The sequence below is a fragment of the Myzus persicae genome, unplaced genomic scaffold (assembly GCF_001856785.1).
Source record: "Myzus persicae strain clone G006 unplaced genomic scaffold, MPER_G0061.0, whole genome shotgun sequence".
Lineage (NCBI taxonomy): Eukaryota > Metazoa > Arthropoda > Insecta > Hemiptera > Aphididae > Myzus > Myzus persicae.
In genome coordinates, this window is record NW_019104255.1 from 297,244 (window position 1) to 321,503 (window position 24,260).

General features: G+C 32.7%; 1 protein-coding gene across 1 annotated transcript in view; it reads left to right on the forward strand.

Moving 5' to 3' along the window:
- LOC111040473 overlaps positions 1 to 24,260 on the forward strand; it is a 69,638-nt gene that overhangs the window by 14,167 nt on the left and 31,211 nt on the right. Inside the window, exons 2-4 of the mRNA XM_022324402.1 lie at positions 735 to 1,286; positions 4,253 to 4,747; positions 8,091 to 8,167. Coding sequence (XP_022180094.1) covers positions 760 to 1,286; positions 4,253 to 4,747; positions 8,091 to 8,167 — 1,099 coding nt within the window. The 5' untranslated portion in view covers positions 735 to 759. The remainder of the gene's footprint in view (positions 1 to 734; positions 1,287 to 4,252; positions 4,748 to 8,090; positions 8,168 to 24,260) is intronic.

Genomic DNA, 24,260 nt, shown 5'->3' on the forward strand with positions numbered 1-24,260 from the left:
ATTTAAGAGGACAATTCGAGCACATATAATAAATTAATAATATAGCATTTTACTCAACCGGTTTCCGGTGGATTTAATATATGCAAATTTTTACTGCGATAATACTACGCTATCAAAATAAACTATAATCGTTTGATAATTTGTATATTTTTATAAATACTATAGTACAAAATATACATTTTACCAGTACATATAATACCTTCGTTTTCTAAATCTCTCCTCCTGTAGTTTATCGTTGTTACTCTCATAATATTGCCCTTATCTTAGAAAACTATTTTTTGGTTCTGTCTCCTTCCTATCTTGTACTTAGAAACTCAAAGATCTCAACCTGAAACACTCATAGGTAATAATTTTTGTTTTGTTGTACCTCTATGCTCAATCATTTATTTAAGAAACGAACCAAACTCTTACTTTAACTAGGTATGAGCTCTCCTGCAACGAAACCTCTTCATTATTAACCTTAAGTTTTTAATCTTGTAATATAGATACTTTTAATGTTGTGTTGTTGCACTATATGCCTCTATATATATATATTGGGCTCGCATCAGTTATTATTATTAAATAATAAAAATAGAAATAATTTACAGCGAATTCTCCAAACACCGGACACTCCCGGTCGCTGAAATGTCGTCAGCTATTTGGAGTTGTCCGTCTGGGGAGGTGTAATATACGATCATCGAACACATAAGCATGTAGGTACAATTAATTAAATTCGTTACAATTGGTTTTTACAGAACTACAGAGCACACCACCTGCACGATGAGCACAGTAGCCGCAAAAGACTTCGTGACCGTCGTATCGGTGGACGGCGGTGGCCGCGGCGGCATTCAGCCGGCCGAAGATTCGTTCGTCACAGTGCTGTCCATCGGCGAGGACGCCCCCACGGACGGTTCGACCTGCAGCAACGCCGCCGAAGAAGTGCTCGTCTACCGCCTGCCCGGCGAGCGTTTGGGCTTCGGGTTGCGGTTCGACGGCGTGGACACGTGCAACCGGCTGTTCGTCCAGTCGTGCGCGGACGGCAGCCCGGCGTCCCGCACTCAGGCGTCGTGGGGTCCGCTGGCCGCCGGAGACGAGATCGTCCGGATCAACGGCCGGCCGGTGAACAGGCTGAGCCGCGACGATTGCGTCCGATGCCTCAAGGAGTCCGGGCTGGTCGTCAAGCTGCATATGGTCGACGGTCGGCTGGCCGTAAAGGCGCCGCCGCCCGTGCCTCCCCGGAAACAGAAGAAACCGGAACCGCCCCCGCCAATCGCGTCGTCTACTCTGTACACGGACGCCGTCGAAAGGCAAGTACCCATATTATGTATATACAATATAAATATTATATACACACATAAAGTAATGCGATAATTCATGGGAGATACCCACCCGTTTGCCGCACACTTACCCTTTTTTACGATTCGTTTGAATACAAGTGCACCACTCAATTGAGCACACGAATTTTTAATACCTGTGATAAATAAACTATAGCAAAAGTCTACTAAAACCCAAAATCCCTAACAAAAATAATGTTTATATACTTTGTATGTGACGGTCAACTAAACAATAGGCAAATAGTTATATGATAACTCAAAACATAGGTGGCTGAATTATCGTCAATAAAACACACATTTTTCAAAAATCGCATTATCGTTTAGACGTTTAGAATCGTGGTTCTTATTAGTCAGTTATGATTAACTGCGCCCGTAGAGTCCTCCTAATATAAATCATATCATTATTAGGTAAAGTGGCAATAAAGTCTAAATTGGGAATAAGATTTAATATAGTTGTAACGCAAACAAGTCGTCATTTTTCAGGTCAACATTTGTATTAGCGGGTTTTCACGATTTTTGTTGTACGCAAACGAGTTGTCTGTTTTCAGGTAGAAAATTGTGTACTGTGCGCAAACGTGTACCTACCACCGTAATTCATAATGCGAGTATAGTATAGGTAATATTATAGGTTCTATCCGAGCTTACCTTTATACGTGTGTAAGTGTATTATATTAAGTACATGATGTAGAGAAGATATATCTTCTTTACATCGTTATTAGGTATAACTGATAACTGATAAGTGGTAACTATCGTCAAAAGCTTATTAGTGATAGATATCCGGTAGCCAAGAAGTATGAGAGTGATGAGACTAAAGTAACTGAGTAACTGCCCCCCCCCCCCATACACACACACACAATTGTATTGCATCTGTTTTTGTAATAATATTTAATGACTTATTCCAGCAATTCAAATTATATTACAACAATCAGAACCGAATACATAGACATAAGTTTAATATAACTGACTTAATCATACATACTTATAAAAGTATAAAACAATTAATAAAAACCTCTCCAACCTGTGTTACTAACCAAAAATACATTCCGTCATTGTAAAAATCTTCATTAAATGATAATATTTTTCGCAACGTTTTTTTTTTCATGAGTAATGAATGAACAATTTGAAACTCCCAACTTTAAATAAAAATGAAAACATACATATATCATTGATTATGTGAGTAAAAATACTTATACATAGTAATTGATTAAAATGGTAGTAATAAATATATTTATATAAAGGAATATTATAATATGAATGTATATTGTATATGATTAGAATTAGAGACGAGACACTGAGACAGTGCCATTTGGTAAATAAGATTTTACATTACTTTATAATTACCAAAAAACAACATTTAATTAGCCTCTTGCCACATATTTTACGCAAGTCATCCAACTAGAACATATAAAAACCAACGGGTTATATAAGCAAAAAGTGAATATTATTATACTATAATATTAAACTATTATCTGATAAGAATTTCATTTATATGTAGAGAAAGGAGGTACAAAGATGATGATCGATGATCAATTTCTATTAATTAGTGATGATTGATGAACATGGTGATTATATTATACATAGATAACGAAACTCATCTAAACAGATACAAACCTATTATTTATTAAGCTATGTTCAAAGAATTGCCCTGCAGGAATGACCATGTTGATTATTATATTGGTACGAGATACCATCGAGTGTTGAATGTTAATTAAAAAATGAAGCGTTTGTGCAATGGGTATAATATTTTTAATTTCCCTCGCAAATCGAAACAATTAGAATTATAATTGGATACCTATTATAATAATGAAATATATTCTCATCACACGTGTATTATAGGCGTAACTTAACTGTATATACGACTATAACCATAAGAGTTGTTGTATTCAATTATATTATATAATATATCATGCATGTATCTGTTCTCTGTTCATTGGAATAAGGCATTCGAATATTTTAAACCTCAAAATAAGTAGGTACCTACTAGAGTTTTGTCTTTAGACTTTGAATGATGTTTTTAATTTTCAATTTAATTATGGAGTTCACACTCGTAAGCGGCTGCACATTACTTGTTAATTGTAAAAAGTATAGGTACCTACATATTTATAAATGTTTTTACAAATTTTACTTGTCCGCAATGCCTTCCCTTCTGAAATTTAAAATCAACGACAGTTATTGCCCATTATCTTCACTATTAAAGTTGAGACAGATAGTTAGTACATTTTAATCCATAAGCCAAAACCAAGTTTATATTTATGAAATAAGTAATTCGGATTATAATTATAACCTAATAAAGTTATTGATATAACAATTCGCCTAACCATGTGTTTGATATATTACAATTTACGAAAATCCATCGTCGTGTGTGTTATGCAAATTATTTTGTACAACAATTATTATCATAATACATTATGCTATTATTATAATAAATTTTGGAACGGTTATATTTATTTACCTAGTTTATTTTTCGGTAACTGTTTGCCATATACGTACAAGTAGACAACGTTATGGTTAGGGCTAAGATGAGAAACTCATTTTGGGGTAAATTCTTAGTGACCTGACGGCTATCATCTTACCTAAAACGTCTAATATGTCTACCCTAGTACCTATTTATAAAGATAGTTATAATATTTTTTAAGCCCTAACACTACAAAGGCATAAAGTATAGCTGTTTTTCATATATTATACCATTATTTATGTGATCTAGTAAATCCCACTTCATGTCCCGAATCTTACCAATAATATGGTGTAAGATGGAAAAATATGACCTTTTTGGAAAACCAAAATAACATTTTAAAAAATTAAAAAATTAAAATTTTGTATGTGTGGGTCGCTTATTAATATCACAAAAAATGATTTACAAGTTAGGGGGGGGGGCTCGTCATGCCCCCGTCACACCTTCCTATACACATAATAATCACAAAAATATTTCCATATTACAGGTTATTCGTTTACCACGGAGAATCGGAATCGGACGACACCAACAGCAGCGTTTCTACAGTGGTGTCCAAGTGTCCTGCTGAGTCGTCCGTCGGTGAAGACTGCGCCGGCGACGACGGCGTGATCAATGGCGGTGGCGACAAGAACTGCGTACTAGACAGGGTGCTAGAGCCGTTCATGCAGCTAGAACGGGAGTTTTCGTCGAGCGCGGCCATCGGCGACGACGTGGGCCTGTACGAGAAGCTGGTGGCCGTGGCCGAAGAGGACCGGCTGCCGCCCAAACCGCTGCCCCGGAAGGAAGTGCGGCCGCCCAAGAAGAAGCCACCACCGCCCCCGCCACCGCTTCCGTCTTCGCCGCCACCGCCCGCTTACCGGTTGCCGCCCAGGCTTGTCGATTTTGTGCACAAAGACGAACCGCCACAAACAGTCGTCGACGCAGCCACTGCAACCGGTGACGATGACTACGCCAACGAGAACGATGATGACGACGTTTTCGCGTAAGGGCGCAAACCGATAACTTCCTACTCACCCACCGGCGACGGGCCTACCCGTCTCATTTATTTAAAACCTAATTTATTCAACCCTATTATTTTTTATTATTATTTTTATTTATTTTTTTGTCATCGAATCTCTACTACTACATACCTACCACGCCAATGTGTTTATACCGGTTAGGTTCGGGCCCAACCGTCGACCGATATCAATATTATGTTCCTATAGCTCGTGTCCCGACAAAACCCCGCTACTGGAAATTCCACGTTTAGGTTAAGTGTTCACTAAATCGTGTAAACATTTGTGCAATCGAGGTTTACCGCTCGGGTTCTACTTGAAATTTATTATTATTATTATAATATTTGAACTATATTTGATTTCCTTATCATCTCAAGATTAATTTAATATGACCAATGACCATAATATATTGTATGTTAGGTCAGCTATTGTATTTATACAAACTTTTCATATAAAAAATTTTTATAATTATAATTTATATTTAATTAGATAATTAATAATTCAACTGAAAGTAATGTTATTGTGTCTTATCTAACCACCTTGAATATTTTTCAAATAAGGCAAACCCAGTATTTATACTTGATATATTTTTGAAATCAGTATTACATTTTTATGTTTTATTGTTTTATAAAAAAAAAATAGTCATTAAAACCTATATTTTTTTTATGATTCATTAATAATTAAAATGCTTAGTACATAATCAAATTTATATTATTTTATTATTAAAATTGTATCTCAATATTTATTAAATTTAAAATCAATTTGTAAGATTGACCTTGAAAAGGTATTGGTATTTTATATACTAGCTAATTAATTTCTTTCACTCATTATTTTAGGTAAAATAAATTAAATACCCCTATACACTTCAAAGTACAAATCGTAATTTAACAGAATTTTTTTAGGTTATTTATATGACTTTATTTGTAAGAAAAAAAAAATCATTTAATTTATTTGGATTTTAATTGATGTCTGATCGTTAAAAATTAGATTTTTAATTGTATTACCTAATGAAAAAAAAATAGATACTATAATCTTGAATAATGACAATGTAATTAAAATAATTTATAGCTTTGTGAAAAGATTTAAATATATTGTTTCTAATTTAAAAATATAGCTCTAAAAATGTAAAAGCTTTATTAATTGTTTCACATTACCCGAGAAATTGTCCAACAAATTGTTTCTTCGCAATTATAAATAATTTACCGTACACTAGATACTAAATGTGTACACTTAAAAACTAAATCATAATTTAATAAATTGTCTCAAGCTTATGTTATATTATGAAAACCGTTGATTGGTATTCAAGTGAAATGATAAATTACTTTCCACCCAAATCCAATTGCCCTCTGAAAATTATAATAGATCTAGGACATTTTGTATATTTGAACTGCGTAAAAAGTATTTTTTTTTACTTTTTATATCCTAATTTTTAATAACGTAAAGTGAATAAAGAGTTTTTAATCCTGTTAGTCAATCACATGTTTCTAAAGGTTTACGTCATGAATTAGAAGTTAGTACTTAGTACGGATACTTTTTTTCACAATTATATTTACTTTATAATTTAATATCTACTTTATAAATAAGATATTCAATACATTTTGAAAAATTTAGATATCTTGGAAATTATTTGTAACATGCTTCATTACTTTTAGTACAAATTAAAATTTTTTTTTTTTTGGAACTATGAAATTCAATTTAATCTTGGCCTTAGTCTTTAATATTATTGTTGAGTGGAAGTGTTTACCATTATAAAAGGTTGAAGGCATTAAATAAAAATATAATATAGCAATATATACTATAGCATAATATTATAATAATAAAGTTGAGTTTTCAAATATCTAATTGAATCATATGGAGGAGAAATGTCTATGTTAGGAAGTATAGAGAAATTAAACTACTTGAATTGGATTGGGGACGGTTATGAATAAAAAAAGATGTGTATAAAACTTTTAAGACCTCAGCAATTCTTAATTTTAATAGACCAATACATTAAACTTATTAATTTTTAGTAAATATGAGAAAACGTGTTGGTTTTATATCTAAATCATTGTATTATGCATGTATGCTGATAAATTCTTTGGAGGATTTAGATTAAAACACTGATTAGTACAGAATAACAAACAACAATATACCTTATAATGTTATCATACTGTTTACCTTTATGGTATTTTTATAAGAAGAATGTCTTGAGCACGGATCGAACAGTTATCTTCAACATTAAAAATCTTTACACATTATTATGCGAACACTAATCATTTTAGCTTTTAGCATTGTGTAATGCATAAATAAAAAATAATAATTACGAGATAAATGTTTTTTGTTAAATTCTGCTTAATGTTTATAGGAACATAATATGGGTGTGGAGTGTGTGTTTACAAAAGAAACACACGATTTTGCAATACGAGTATTTGTGTGAAATTCATATAAAAATTGTTCATTGTTCTATAATACTCCTTAAATTTTAAAATGGCTCTGCATTGTTTATATTATAATACGACATCTATCAGATCATCACATTCGAATACTATTATAATCAAATGTATGGGTATTTACTAGTTAAAGAATCCACTGTAACCACTTAGCTAGCTATTTCCAATCAATTAAAAAAATAAACATTAAATTAAAATTATGTTTGTACATTCAACTATAACTGTAATTTAATCTAATTGATTTTTTTATTAATTTTGGTTGATCAATGGTGTTAACTATTAAGTACAAAAAAAAATATCCCTTGATTTAAATATTTATTTGACACAAGCGTGTAATAATAAGTAACTACCTTGACCAGTGCAGGTAGCGTGTAATAAGAAGGAATAGTATAGAATGCATTTTTAACATAATATTTAGTTATTATTCAAAATAATAATTGAAAGTTGTGCAATCACATGTGTTATCCTGACGGTAATTTAAAAAAAGTTACTATAACTTCTTTTTAACTGAGTCAATTTAATATTTTACCCTATCTCAACTTTAATATTTTAAAAGTTGAAATATTATTTGTTGACTATTAACTTACAGCCTAAAGATAGTTAATTGAACTTAAATACCTTTCTAAAATCCTCTGTTTTTATTAACTTGCCCTCTTTTTATTATAATAGTAAATGAATCGCATAAAACTAAATACAATTGTCGGATGGGTCGCGACAACGGTACAAAAATGTGTGGCGTGCCCCTTTAACCGCGACCACCGTGTATAAGTGTTTATCTACTCGCCAGCGGAACGGCGGTCGTTAACATACAGTATTATATTCTCAAAATCGAATAAAACTTTTATTTCTCAACGATTTATTCATGCCTTTCTGATATTAATTTTGAACATTTATTTTTCAGAATTTCCACCAATGAGATTAATCGACCGTCAAGTGACGATGAAATAACAACGGCAGATCAACACGATTCGAAAAAAGGTAAAAACATAATATTTTATTAAACTAATATAATAAACAAATCACACTAGTTATTACGAAATCTTACGAAAGTTGTGCTCCTCTATGTAGCGGTTGTGCCGAAAAAAAAATTTTATTTTATGGCCCGAGCTCGAAATGAAATATTAAGAAAAAAAGAGGGATTTTAAATCCTATAAATGGGGCGATAAATTATTATTGGTTTTATCGCTCCGTTCAAAATTTAAAAATCAATTTTTTTAATATTTCAAGTTTGGGTCATAAAAGAATAATTTTTACGGTTACCTACACAGGTCCGCTTATTTTTATGAAAGCAATATATTTTTTGAACCGTTGCCCTTTGTATAGGTACTTGCATCGAACCACTTGTTTACGTAAAAACATCAATTAGTATTTGTACTTAAATAATAACGATAATAATAATTCAATGTACATTAGAAGAGATTAAAATGTCATTACAGGACTCTGCAGGACAATATCATATCTGTGTGTGTTAATCACTATTATTTAGTATTGCAGGCTTATAAAGGTAGGTAGGTAGGTGCATTACAGACAATGACAATAACAACACTATCGGAGATAACGGCACGCACGGATCTTAAACCGTGGACCGTCTGATCATAATACTGTGTGTCGTCTAATAATATTAAAATAATGACAATAATAATAGTATAATATTGCAGTAGTAGCCAGTTGTAGATAGGCATTGACTGCGCCGTAGTAACAAGACGCGCGACCGGTGACGTTGTTCCGCGATCCAGACCGATACGGTGGCCACTCCACCTGACTGCGACAATATTATAATAATATATTATATCGTAGAATCGCGAGTATACGTAATAATATATATATATATATATATTGTATTACATATAGTACCTATCCCTATCTATAATATAACCTACACGCGCTCGCGTCAACAGTGATTTATAACGCGCACAAGACGATTATGACGACGGAGTACGCTAGACGGATACTAATTATCGTCACAGGTATGTGTGCGTTGGCTTATTTAAAGATCAGTTTCGATCAAATAAAAAATAAAAATTGTTCGTAAACCCAATATTATATAATTATATGTTTACAATTTATACGTAGGTATACTGTTTATATATAATTTATAAATTGATAATAATTGATCGATGTCGCTTGTATAGGTTTGTCTAGCATATAGTTGTGCACTTCGAGATTCTTGTCACGTGTCGCACAGTATTTGGTTTACGTCCCGCCGCGTATAATATAACGACTTCAACGAAATGTTTATAAGATCATATAATATAATAGTATTTACTCAATAAAAAAAACATATAAGTATATAGTAGTATTATAGGTATGTGCATAGGTTTTGCTTTGGGAGGAGTTGTTTATTTGTAATATATTTATGTAATATATATAGCCATATAGGGTAGACTTAACCACGTTAAATAATAAATTCGGTGTATGCCGATGTTTTGGGTATAATATTTTATACTTTTGCAGCAACCTTCATACAAATTACAATATTGATACGTATGGTTACTTGCGTAATAAGTTCAGAGAACATTGATACCAATTTTAAATACTCCTGAAATCAGGGTAGTGCTGCACCTCCTCAGCAACTCGTCCCTATTCCTGCGAAATTGGGGGGGGGGGGTGTTACCCATTTGTGCCAAAAAAATGAATTCGTTTTAGGTATAGCCAATTTACTCCAAAATAATAAAGGTATGTTTTTTCCGACAGCCCACTTGTTCCAAATTTACCTGGTGAAATTAAAATAAAGTATTATATTTTTTATTATATACAATTTTATTTAAATCATAATTAATTATACGAATGTTATTAAAACAATAATCAATAATAGCTGTATAATACACATTTTTTTGAAACAATAATCAGAATAAATACAAATTGTTTTTAAAAACTATAGGTAATAAATTATTACGAACTATTATAATTTATAACAAATGAGTAATAATAGTTAATAGTATTTACATATTTTTTACTATAAATTACAGACATGACATCTTTAAAATATAAGAATTAACCAAGTCGTTAGTTTAAAATGTGTACGTTGGTAAATTTGGCACAAATGGGTTGTAAACATACCTTTTTTATTTTGGCGCAAATGGGCGATGCCCAAATTGGGTATGAATGTATGATCAAGTACGCTCCAGAGTCAAAGTCATATCGACATGTCGTATAATATTTTTACTTTGCTAGTCTGTATAATATTTACGAAAATGATTTAAAAAACAATTATTATAAAACGAGCATTAATAGCTGGGGAGTGGAGAGAAAAAAATATAAATACAAAAACGGAAATTGCCATAAACAATAAATCATACAAATTTACCTTCATCTTAGTATCTTACAAATTCATGGTAAAATTATTGTCGAATTCAGTGTTTTGAACTCGCCAGACGACAGCGATCGCGTTCGTATGGATCATTAAAATATTATACCTATATTGTGCATATATTGTAAACGAGGTTTTATCTCGATTATTATAATGGTTTTGCGAGGTTTTCTCGCGTCGTTATAGAAAGTCGCCGTCGTACAGCGCTACAGCTGAGGTTCGTTAAAATAATATTATGTGTATCGATCATCGTTTTGAACGCCGGCCAGGTACCTACTACCTATACTATACAGATGGAAAAAAAAATGTATTAAATTGATGAAATCGCGATGAACGCAATCCATTATTTCACCGTATATACCGCAGTGATATATTATTGTACATACTATATATTAATGTAGGTATACATACCGATGATGACGAGGTGTGGGGGGCAAATATACTACACTTGTGCAGCGGGTATAAGATCAGGTCCTTATTACGTATTATATATGTATATATGGCCAATGGCCATGCCTATATTATACTTGTATACGAGCAACAGGAGAAGTATTTAAACATTCTTGACCTGATTTAGCGGAGCGCGCAAACAAATAGGCGCGATCACTGTAATGTATATATTGTATACATGTACGTAAATATTAAATGTAAAATGACATGATGACGTGCGTGTTATTGCGAGATAATATAATATAGTGTATCATCGCCAACAGATTTTCGAATCCAGCCATCCTCGTTAAATAAGTACAACTGTAGGATAATGTACGGAAACGATGATGATGAGTGGTGTGCCTGATTGGAGGGGTGGGTATTATAAATAAATAATATTGCGGTGGGGTCGAAATGTATATTTGAGGTGCACACACACCGTCTACTGCGATATACGGCGCATGCGTAGGTTATATTTATTATTTATATATCATAATGGAGCTGGCCTATAGGTGGATGGGCCAAGTGGCGTCGATCTATTATATTTCAAGTTTTGTTGAAGAAAAAAGCTGCCGCAAAATCAACCTATTTAAATCAAATGGCTGCAGCCTGTGATTCTATTATTATACTTTATACTTAACATCATTTTTTGAATTAGGATCATGTTTAACACTTACAGACCGCTTATTACCACCCATCGACCCATCCATCCATCCGTGCCCTGCCCGTTAAAAGACTTTTGGGGAATTTACCACAGTTTATTCCAGAGATCAGAGTCACTCACTCGGACTTTCAAAACTTTTTTTTTAACAAGAGAATGTCGGCCTTTTATTGGTCCACGGTATTCTGCACCATTCCACAGCTGACTGTACGCCAGCCTTATTCTCGGCCATGACCAATGTTTTTTTTTTTCAACGGACAATGTAGTAATCAATATTCGTGTATTAAACTATACATTAGTTGTTCATTATTGCTTTGGACATTTTGCACAGTAAATTAATGTATGCCATTATATATTATATGTATTATGCATATATTGGCATTGATATTTGATGTCAAAACGAGAAGAAATACAAGATTTTCTAGGAAGAATTCGGAGTATATCGGTTAACATGTGTTTCGGGCGTTTATGGAGTAACAAGTTAGATTTAGGAGTGAAACGTAGTATACCGAATCTTGGAATAACTTATTTTCTGTTGGATACAAGTCAGTATACTTAGCAAATTTTCCTTGCCTTGCAGGTAGATCATCTGGCTTGCCCGAGCTTTGCTAATATTTTTTTGAACGAATAAACGGCGTTGAGGCCTGCATCATTGAAATTATAAGGGTGAACGGATGGCCCGCTGGACACCTCTGCGGGTTTCGGGTAGGTAGTGAAGTTCGGTCCGTCTGTGAACGATTTGCACTCTTCGAGTCTTCAGGTCGGTTTGATCGCGGAGCGTTTTACAAGTCGAATTCGCGCAATAGCTATAATAATATCTACGCACTATGACTTTTAGGCACATGTGCCTAAATAACGACGGCGGGTGATATACATATATATAAAATATACGAGCTTATTAATAATACAAATTCTATTGCGAAATCTTCAACGTATACCTATGCGATATGTCCACGCACGTACCTACGTAAATATAGGCACCTATGGAACCGCTGCAGCGTGTCCCTCTCGTCCGGGGCGGCAGTTGGCATATATAAGAATAAATATATGTATATAAATATTATACGATGTTGTCGTGGGTGGTCCGCGCGTTTCGTATATCTTATAAGTTTATATACACGCGTATAATATAATATACACCCGCAATGGCGTTGCAAAACACCATACGTATGCGAGACTTAAAAGGGGATAAAAAAAAAAAATAAAGTAACAACCGTGCCTGTTGGCCGTCGACACCGATGACCTCAAACTCGCGGCACGCACGCACGTCGGCGGGTCCAATAATATATATAATATCGTTGTTTATTGTGCATATGTTGTGCAGTGTACCTACATTACATTTAATATTATATACTTTAATATGAACTCCTTGTTGCCCAAGGAGCCCCGGACAACCCGTTCGCGGGATTAGGTATGCGATGTATAATATGTGTAAGGCGCGTGCAGTCCGAAGTAAATGCGATACGAAAATCAATTATATCATTATTTTCGAAATAATAGTGATAAAGGTGTAATATTATCCTCGAAAGGTCTACTTCGTCAAGAACAAAGAGAAACTCGGACGTGCAACGATATAACATCATTTGGTCTCACGCGTAGGAATATAATTATGTATATATAATATACATAATATATTATGTATGATAGATTATATTATTAAATATTCATATTCACTATAATCATGCCATATTATATTACGTAGTGCGTAACATGTTTTAAAACAAGACGATAATCGGCCTATCAGTAGTTAGTTTAATTATTTTTGTCTGGCATTATTTTTTTAAAAACAAACCACTTATTTTAGCACTAAATTATTCGCAAAAAAACAGTGTCATTTGCTCTCTAATTTCTAGCGGTTTTATATTATTAATCAGGAAATGTCGCCACACAAATATTAACATCGCAAATGTATTGCTTATAAAAATAAAAAAAATTGTGTACTGAGATTTAGCGAAATGAACTAGGAATCGAAAAATGTGTTTTCTTAAGAAAAAAAAACTATGCAATTCGATTAGTCTTGTAAAATAGTAGGTATATATAGGTACTTAAAAATTAATATCGTATCAAATCATTCAATTTTTTTTTTATTTATTAGAAAACACTTAGAAATGGGCGATAAATCGCACGAGCGTGCATCGAATGCGGTACGTTACAATTCTATTGTAACACAAAGGCACGAGCGGCATATTATATTATAATTTATAATATTATATGTAACGCGCCTCTTGCTGTACCTACGGATCGGGTTGCGGCTACTGGCGCTGCTGACACCATACGTATCTATATATATAATAGGAACACATTTATCATCTCGAACGATGTATTATATCGATGAAACTCTCCTCGGGCCTCACAAGTCTCGTGTCATAATAATTTTTTATAATATTTATGCGCGTAGTACGAGCGAGACGGCTATGGGTGCTTACTGTCCGGGTAAATAAGTGCTGTCAATACGTTAACACTGTTTTTCCGACAACTTGGCCGAAACGTCATAATTTTCGAAAGGAAAATAAACCATAATTTATGCATAATATACGATTATATAGGCACCTATATTATTGCCGTATACCGTTTAAACATTTCGACCCGATCGCGTCATTAAAATCACGAGATTTCGTGTAGGTACACAATGATACGCTTTCTTTTCGCTGCGTATCACCATCTCGATTTAACTTTTTTTCCTTCACGTCGAACCTCACCTCACGAAAAACGATTAACTGTCGCATTACGAAACTACGAAAGTGCTTCAATATTCCAATATTTTTTATATTTTCATTATGGCAATATGGTTAACTGTGTTCATATTTTATCTTAAAATAAAACCTCAAATTATTGTTCAAACGAATTTCAAATATATTTGTTTTGTTGTTATTTATATAATTACAAATTACACTGTTTCTATTTAGGTAGTTAAATGACCATAATTCAACTGGACACAAATTAAATTATATTGTCTATTGATAGACAAAGGCTATCATTATTTTATTTTTTTCTATCATTTTTTAGGCTTCCATAAAATGACCTGTGCCCTGTTATTATATAGTGTATACATCAATATGAAATCAGTGTATACCTATACTATGAAACTGAAGTATACTGGCTAAATCTCTCACACATCCCTTCTCGTCGGAAAGATGTTCTTATAAGTCGACGACGAGTTCACCGCATTGTGATTCGCTCTTTAACATAATGCCCTTACATTGAATAATATCTTTATAATATATATGTTTAGTACACATATGAACTGAATTTTAACAATGAAATAATTTATCCTAATCCAATCTACTGCAGCGGCGGTTATTGTAATTTATTGGACGAAGGTCAATAAGCCCCCGGAAGAATTTTCATTAGGCGCAGGTCTAGACAATACGTTGTTACTTGTTATGAGTGTTATATTATCTTACAATAACAATATACAATAATTATGCGAAGTGCATTATCGCCGTGGAAAACTAAATAATAATAATAATATGTAATATACGTATGATATAATATTATTATATTATGTTTTATATTGTGCATATTAAATATTATACACGCACTCGTCACTGAAATAGCGATGTGTGCTTTTCAACGACGATTGTATTTATTACAGCTCAGGGCCCCTCTCAATATATTATACATTTGACATTGACTTAAATCTTGCCGGTATCTCGAAAACTGTCACACTACAATTATTTCGTCGAATCCAAATTTTTTCTCCTCAAATTAAAATATGGTGGCCAACAATTAAAACAAAATTAATTGTATGAAACTTTAAATATTGGATTTTATCAAATTGTATTTAATATTTGTCTTTTATTCTTGATATCTAGCATTCTAGCCATTCGGTTTTCTGAATAAAAATAAATAAATAATTAGTTTCAATTGAAGTCTTATAATACTTAACAAAAAGACAATATCATAGTTTCATATTTTTGGTATTATATACATCTATATGTGTGTTACTGTATTAGTAAATCAAATTTGGACTGAAATACTGGAATGTTACATATGGAATTAAACAAACGTGATCATAATATTGTGAGATACAACTTTTTTTGTATATATAGCTTATAATGATTATATCTGATTCCTATACGCTATACCTATACATAGAATATGTATAATGTATATATTATGTCTGCAGGTAAATAATAGTATATCAGCAAAGGTTAAAAAGGTGGGTAAGTTAATGAAAACAATGAACTTGCGTTATTAAAAATCAACCTTAAGAATGTTAAGCTAAAAGTTAATAGTTAACAAATAATATATTTCAAGTCTAAAAGCTTAAAGTTAAAAGGAGAAAAGTAAACAATTAATACTCAGTCAAAAAAAGTTCATTAATTTTTTTAAATTATCATATGGGTCTCACACACATTTAATCGTTATGTAACTTTAAATTATTTGAAATAATAATGTAATAGTATCTAATATAAGTGGTTAAAATACTCTTTAATTAGTTCCAGTTAATAATTGTTACCTAATTAAAACATTTATAGCTAACTAGTTAATGCCCTGCACCTTTGTGACTATATGTGTATACTGTTGTCCGTTGTTTACATAATGTAAATACTTACTTGATTCTTTTCTATAAGTATGTGTTTTTGTTTTTGCAGTCTCTAAAGGGAAAAATAAAAAAAATATCATATTATATTATATCGTGTGTACTCCACTACTGCGTGATATTATGTAGTTATATATAGCGTCTTTATTTCGTTTGTTTGTTTGTTTTTTTTTTTAAATTTTTGTTCTATAACATATGACTCATGACCGTCCACTACCCGCAACCACCGACGGTCTCCGGCTGGCAATTCGCTGCAGTTTTTTCCCCGAGTGGAACCAATAGCAGTTAATTTGTTTTCGCGACAAGAATATAATAACATAATGACATTGGAGTTGCTTTTATAACAATAGGCTATTGCGGTTTTTATGCAAGTTGGGAATAGGGGGGGGGGGGAGACGTTAAGCTGGAAAAATAACATTTCATTATGAGCATATTATATTATAATATTATTTACGCACCGCGGTATTTACGTAGTTTTAAATACGACGCGGACCTTATACATTAATAATAGGTAGTTAAAACCGTATAGTTGCACGTCGTAAGGACCTTCGAATTGCCATTATTGTGCCAGCGTGTACATATACGGCACGAATGAGCTAGTAATGAATATTTTTGATCCACTGGACAGTATTTAATTCTTCGACGATGGGCGATGGTGCGTTCGTTATTTATTAGTGTAATCATATAAGCATGTAGTGACGTAGGTGTATAAAAACACTATACCTAGTAACTAGAAACACTGAAGGAGTTACAGCTGGTTGGTCATTATGTTTTGGCCCTCTTAAAACATGTATTCTGTACAATTTTACACTTTTACAACGTGCAGTAGGTCGTAGATCATCAAATATGTTCAAAATTATGTCAGTATATTAAAAATAGCTGTACAAAAAATTACAAGTCAAAATCTAAAGGTACCTATTTACAGTATTTTTCCGCATTACAACACTATGCGTTACCAAAATTATCTTGCTTAGTCATTGAAAGTTTTTTCAAAATAAATTACTGAATACTTATAAAATTACCTTTCATTTTTATTAATTTATTACGATACAATTGAAATTTCATTGATAGCATATTATTATTAAATTCATTTAGCATTATATAAAGTATTCAGAAAATAATTAATTTTTCTAACCGATCGTTAAATTGGCATAGGCTTGAAATAGCTTATCGGCCCGGTTTATTTTAATTATTTTATTAACATTTAATAAAATAATATGCAACTTTTATGCAATCATCAGAACAAAAGTAACAACATAAATTTTTACTCAAATACGTAAAATTATTGAAAAAAAAAATAACTACATAGAATTTAGTGTTTTGAAACGTCAACATGTTTAATTATTCTAAATTAAGTATAGAAGAATGTATATTTCATAAAAATCAGGGCCTACGTTTATGTGTACGACTTATAAAGTTACATTTTTTTCCAAGAAAATAATAACACTGCTAATCAATTGGTTTATTTTTACATAGGTATAGGTATATTTTAGAACCTAACGAATCATGATGAGACTTGTATCATTATATGCAAATATGCTACATACATTAAATTATATACCTTAATAGTCATTACTCATTACTTTATCCCTTATCATCATAATGATAAAATCTTGAAATAAATACCAAGTAATGTTCTAACCAATAAAAACATACTATTATACACTACACTACTACAGCTTAGAATAGTCAAGGTAACTGGGAATTGGTGATATAGGTGACGATAAAATAAGTTTTACTAACCATAATTTAAACATTGAACAGTAATTTATAATTTTTGCTTCGCGTTACTACAACCAATAACAATAACATCACTGTCCGCAGTTTGAATATGTCAATACCTATGACACGCCCATTTCGCTTAAATAGCTATTACGTCCCTACATATACAACTGTCCTCGAATAACGTATCCATACGTAGGTACAATTAAAAACGTCGAGCATAATTTTTTTTCCAAAATTGGGTCTTTTACCATACCTGTATAATTATAGGCAGCATATAAAATAAGGCGTTGTGTTTGAGATGTCATAATGTAACTGCAACTTAAGATCCCCATATTAATAAATTAAAAATCATACTAAAAAAAAATATTAAAAACCAATTAGGTACCTGTATAAATAATATTTTGTTTTTAACGTAAGTCCCACGAGAGAGCTGGAAGTATATATATATATATATATATATTGTAGCCATGATATTACATTTTGTAAATTATTAGAATATAATAAGATTGCTCTTTTGTACAATAAGATTTAGAAAAAGTAAAATATTGTATACTTGGTTTCTCGAAATGAACGCCCACGGTATTGTCTTACACTTACGGTGTACCTACGCAAATTCAATCTGAGCCTGTTGTGCTGCTGTCGGTGCTTGGAACGAACGAAATGCTTTCATTTTCCATGCACTTTGCCGTTGCCATACAAAACCGTGTCCAGCTTTGGCGACGGTGGCGGTAGCCATTTACCCATTTCTCGTAGGTATCATGATAGGGGATCATTGTGGTTATGCAACGTGCAACGACTGCAATATAAATGGAACAATGGCGTATATGGGATTCTGCTGCAATAGGTTGTGTGACTTGTGTCGTAGTTGTGTTGTCTCCCGAGAGCGCGCGAGCACTCGCGAGTATGTGATTTATAATAATAATATTATATTATATTGTGTATAATATTATGTCGGTCGTCGGTGGACTTGTTGTCCTATAAATAGAAGTCGAAACTCAATATTATCATAACGTCCGTCCGTTGGATTTTGTTTGCGACATCGAGCCCATGGTGCGTGTAATGTGTGAAATGTGAATATCTGCTACCTACCATACCATGTCTATAATATATTATTTTATGGAGTCCAAGGCTAGGCACAAACGAGTAAATAAGTTCAAAATTAAAAGTCGAGTTGATATTTTATGGACTATACTACCATAGTCACTAAAGACGAGTTACTTTTATATTTTATATTCGCCCATTGAAAATTATCATTAATTTCAATCCTCTCTAAGTTGTATCAAACTTTAAATTAATTATTAATTTTTTTTTGTCCATATTTCATTAAAAGTTACCCAAAACCCAGCCTTGAAATTTGACGTACACCTCGTTCGGCACACGGAGTTTACGACGAACAACCGTATATTATACAAATTTAGTATTGAATACCTAAATACATAGTATACTAGTATGTACATTAAGGATAATATATTATAATGGTTATATTATAATATACTGTATTGCTATGAATAGTACCTAGCTACGTGATGGTCATGAGTGTCGCACGAAAAAAATTAAAATAAATCGTTCGTCATTACCACGCGAGGCATGACGTATAATGGCCGATGATCAGCAGTGGGCATTGATCGATAAATCGCTGCTAAAAAAACAATAACGCAATACAAAAAAAAAAAAAAGAAAAGAGAGAGAGAAATTAAATCGAAGTAAATGGATTGTTTAGGACGCTGTGCCGCCCGCGCGTCACGGGATCTATATATGCACTGATTTTTATCTCAATTTTATGTGGGATTAAAAAGAGCTAATAAAACATATCGTCAGACGCCAATTTATTACTCTGCGTTTAAAGACATTATTATTTGAAAAAAGAAATATATATTATATTGAAAAAAAACCAGAGACAAATTATTCCAGTCGTATTTATCGTGATGAAAACTGGTTGCGTCCACGCGCATTTATTCAAATCAGTCTGGCGATAATGTCGCACTGTGACATCGCCCGAAATTCTCGCGGAATCAGCACCGCGCCCTGAGAGACGCTTAAAATAGATGTATATGATATTATTTTAGTACATGATATATGGTCGACCGGAGACGGAAAATGATTTAATTTAATTATTTATAATAATTTCTAACTGAATTTTCTTAAATGTTCTTACATTTTAAACCGTGCATCCACTCTGCAGTGTAAATATATAAACATAAGATAGTCACTACTTCTAGCTATTATATTATCATTACATTAGCAGGAATCGTACCTATAATATGATATTATGTAATACAAATTAGATTAAAAATAACAAAATTATTTTAGCCGATAATGTATTGAAAACATATTAGGTATAGATATTATTATTGCCAGAACTGGTATTTAATAAGGGGAGAAAATTAATTTCATTTTTAGTGAAGTACACAGAAAAAAATGTGATCTCAAATAGTTATTCGACACTAAAATTTTGTTATAATAGTAACTATGCAATAGTTACGCCTTAGCTATAACCAAAAATATAATTATAACCAAATTGAAGAGTAATAATGATCATACTATTATCTCACTTATATTATAAAATATAGGTAATCGTACTTAAACTTACCAAAGAAGAAAGTAACTATTAACATATAATATTATTAATTTATACAGACTTACATAGTATAAAGTTGGAATTACTTAACAATAAGCGAAACGCAAAAATTAAATCAAACCCTCTGAATCATAAAAAAACTACCATACCTTATAGATTAAGTCAGATTTTGATATTTTTTTGAATGAGGAAAACTTTATTCAGGTCATATAGAACTCTGATTTTTAAATTAACTTAAAAGAACGCCAAAAAAATACATTTCAAAATACTCAACAATTTGTGATATACAGGTGTTTATTGTATGTTATGACTTCGGGAAATAGAGTTTTTAAGATTGGAGTCCATGTGACCTGCGTAAAGTCGTCATCTTTCAAATACATACAAAAATATCAACATACATTTAACTGCATCACGACTTAGGGTGAGGCGCGAAAGTTTTTGCTTATGTGATACAAGTTTTTGTACTAAAACGCCTTAATCGGAGGGTATAAACTTAACATGCCCAAATTCTAGTCTAGCCGACTTCCATTGAAAATAAATCCAAACTCCCTCAAAGAATATATATACAAATAGGTAAAGCTATAAACGTCTGGAGGAGCTATTGGAGATTGGCATAATTATTACACTTACGCAATAATTATAGGTATAGGTCTGACATATTATTAGTGCCGCATTTAATACTCTCTACTAAATATGAGCTCGATAATCGCTAAAGACTGCGACAGTTCATCAACTGAAATTAATAAGCGCGGTAGCATCCGAAAAACAGAAATCTCGATTGAATTGCGACAGTTTTATATAAGAATCATTCTCGATGCCACGCCGCCGCCCGCATCACGTAACTATAGTGTAGTTTCATTTCATCACTGGGTCTAATACAACTATTAATTATAATTGATAAGCATACTTGAGACGAACCGATATCTTTTAACTGTTTATTATTCGTATAATTAACTATAAGTCGAGCGTTTCTCGTGGAGTTGATTATTATTTTTGATCGTTTATTTCAAAGAAAATCTATAGGACCAAAAATATAGGTACACAAATATGTTGTGTTCCATTTTCCTCAATACAGGGGTGGCTTGTGGGGACTTATTCCCCACACATCTCTGTCAAGTTCTCCCGATTCAAAATATAGTATTTAGTAGTTTATAAGCATTTATCATTTTTAGAAAATATTATGAACTGATCAATAACTTATTACTTTATTAGTTATTAATATGGCACTTATTCAGTTTTCAGTCCTGTCAAAAAATTTGAGCTATTCCCGCTTATGCTGCGTTCATAAATATTAGCTGCACGCGAGTGCAACTAGTAATTTTACTCGACATAATATGTACGTATATAACATTGGCTATAGAAATATATAATATATACATATAATATGATAATATGTTGTATAATATTAATATGATATAGTCTCGCGTGCGTCGAGTTGGCTGTTTTGATTTTTTAATATTCTATTATAATAAAAAAAATATAATATTATCATACTACCGCACCACGCAATTCGGGCGCGCCGAAATAATTAACGTCTCCTATACATGTATTATACTTTATCACCTCCAAGGTACGTACCTATAATATAATATAATATCGAGTGATGCGCCCGCCACCGTTTGAGTCCACGGGTGTGTTTATGACACCATCGACGGCATAATAGCATATAATAATTGACCGTTTCCACCCGCGCGGCACACTATTTTATCATTACATATTTACGATATAGCGCGCTCATACATTTCAGCATTACCGGCGAGAACGGGTGAGAAAAATATTTTTTAAACTTCGCATTCGTGCACACAACCACACACACACACACACACACACACACATACAATTTTTTCTCTTATTTTTCCGCTATTATATACATATACATGTATATACATCGCAGTCATTCTCTTTTTCTTGTCCGTACACATATATACGTATGTGTGTGTGTGTGTGTGTGTGTGTGTGTGTGTGTGTGTGTCCGCCACAGCCGCAGGATTGAAATTGACAAACGTTGAACCCGTTCGGCCGTATAATAGCGCAGCATCACTCCCTCTTCCCGGTTAATACGCCGCCGAAGCCGACGCCGGTGCAAACCGAATCGTGTCTGCAGCTCTAAACGCAGTTTCAGTATCGGTACCGGCGACTCCGCATCCGCGATTCTATTTCGTATTATATTGTAACGCAACAGTCTAAAAAAGGTTTACGATCCGCCTCGTCGTGTACGTAACGCGCAGAAATAACGGAGAGAATACAATACAATTTCATTCGTACAGCAATAATATAATAATATTATAATATAACACAATATTAACGCACACAATCAGTACCCATATAGATATCAGTCGTTCTTTCGTCCTAAAGTTTTTTCTAGTCTCTGACGTTCCTCACACATAATATTATTTTCTGATATTATACATAGTACACTGCGTCGCTGCAGCTGCTAAATGTGAATATGAAAAGCTTCGTGTTTATCGACCAGGTAATATATTATTGTAATACATTTTATAAGCACTAAAATATTTTAGAGCATTTTCGCATTTTCGCACGTTATAATATTATTTGTATGTTTAATGTCTATAATTACAAAACATATTAACAGTGTGTGTAACATATATAGTCATAAATCAAAATATGTAATATTATATATAGACATGATGCTGAAAATGTATATATACATATACTTGTACGAGTTGTACGTCTTCTATATAGTTCTATACTGTTGACTCTCCCTCACTTTATCATAATAATATATTATATAAATATGTTACACCTATACACGTGTATTACAGTACATATATATATATGTATAATATAGCATCGCGTTCTCCCTTGTTTTCCTCGGCCGGTGCAAATGTTGTACGACCGTATCCTCGCGCGGAGTGAAAGCTGCACATTATGGAACATTGGTTCTTTTGTTGGCTGCGTACGTATATTATATATGGCCGATAATGGGCATCGGTCGGACAAAAGAGACGCAATATTAATGTGTGCAGTGTGTGTGTTTTAGGGAGATAATATCTATATTATCTCTTATCAAACAATTGAGCGTGATGTAAAAGTCCGTCGAATTTGGGTTAATAATAATAAAAATAAAAACAAAAAAAAATTTCAACCGGCGTGAAACAATAGGGAACCTTGGACGGTATCTTATAACGTTATTATTATGTTATGACGTGGTGCGCACAATGCCGTAAAAGTTTCAGACATTTCACACAATTTTCTTGCGTAACTGAAATTCGCTTCCGACGAAAATCTCGTATCACCTATACACGGTGTAGGTTTTCTCGGGTCCGTCTCAACGGCTAATAGGCAATTAATAAAACAAGAACTGATTAAATACGAGTAGTATAATTTAGTATCGAAACTACGAAAACGTCGAAAATATTACAAGCGTAGTTAATATGCGATTTAATCGTGTTTTCCTTAATTAACACTTTTCACCGGTGAAAAAATTACTATTTCATAACAAATATGATTATCGTTTTAATAATCGGAAGTTATTCGGTCGTTGAAGATCCTATGAATACGATGCGCAGTCGAACCTTTCTGTTTATAAATAACTCGAAATCGCATAATATCGGTTTGGAATTGTGGGCGGAAAAAAGGAAACATTTGTCTGCAACCAATTGCTTTTAGTGGTCATCCAAGTTTGTAGGTAACTTGTATTCTTTTCTTTTGCATTTAGAGTATACTGTCATATAATTGACATATGTCTGAAAATGCATAATATATAAATGCATCGCGTATAATATGTATACCTATGGCTAGGTACACACACTCGCGTGCTGCATACGGAATCAGTGCCCGTTATAATGTTTAATAATATAG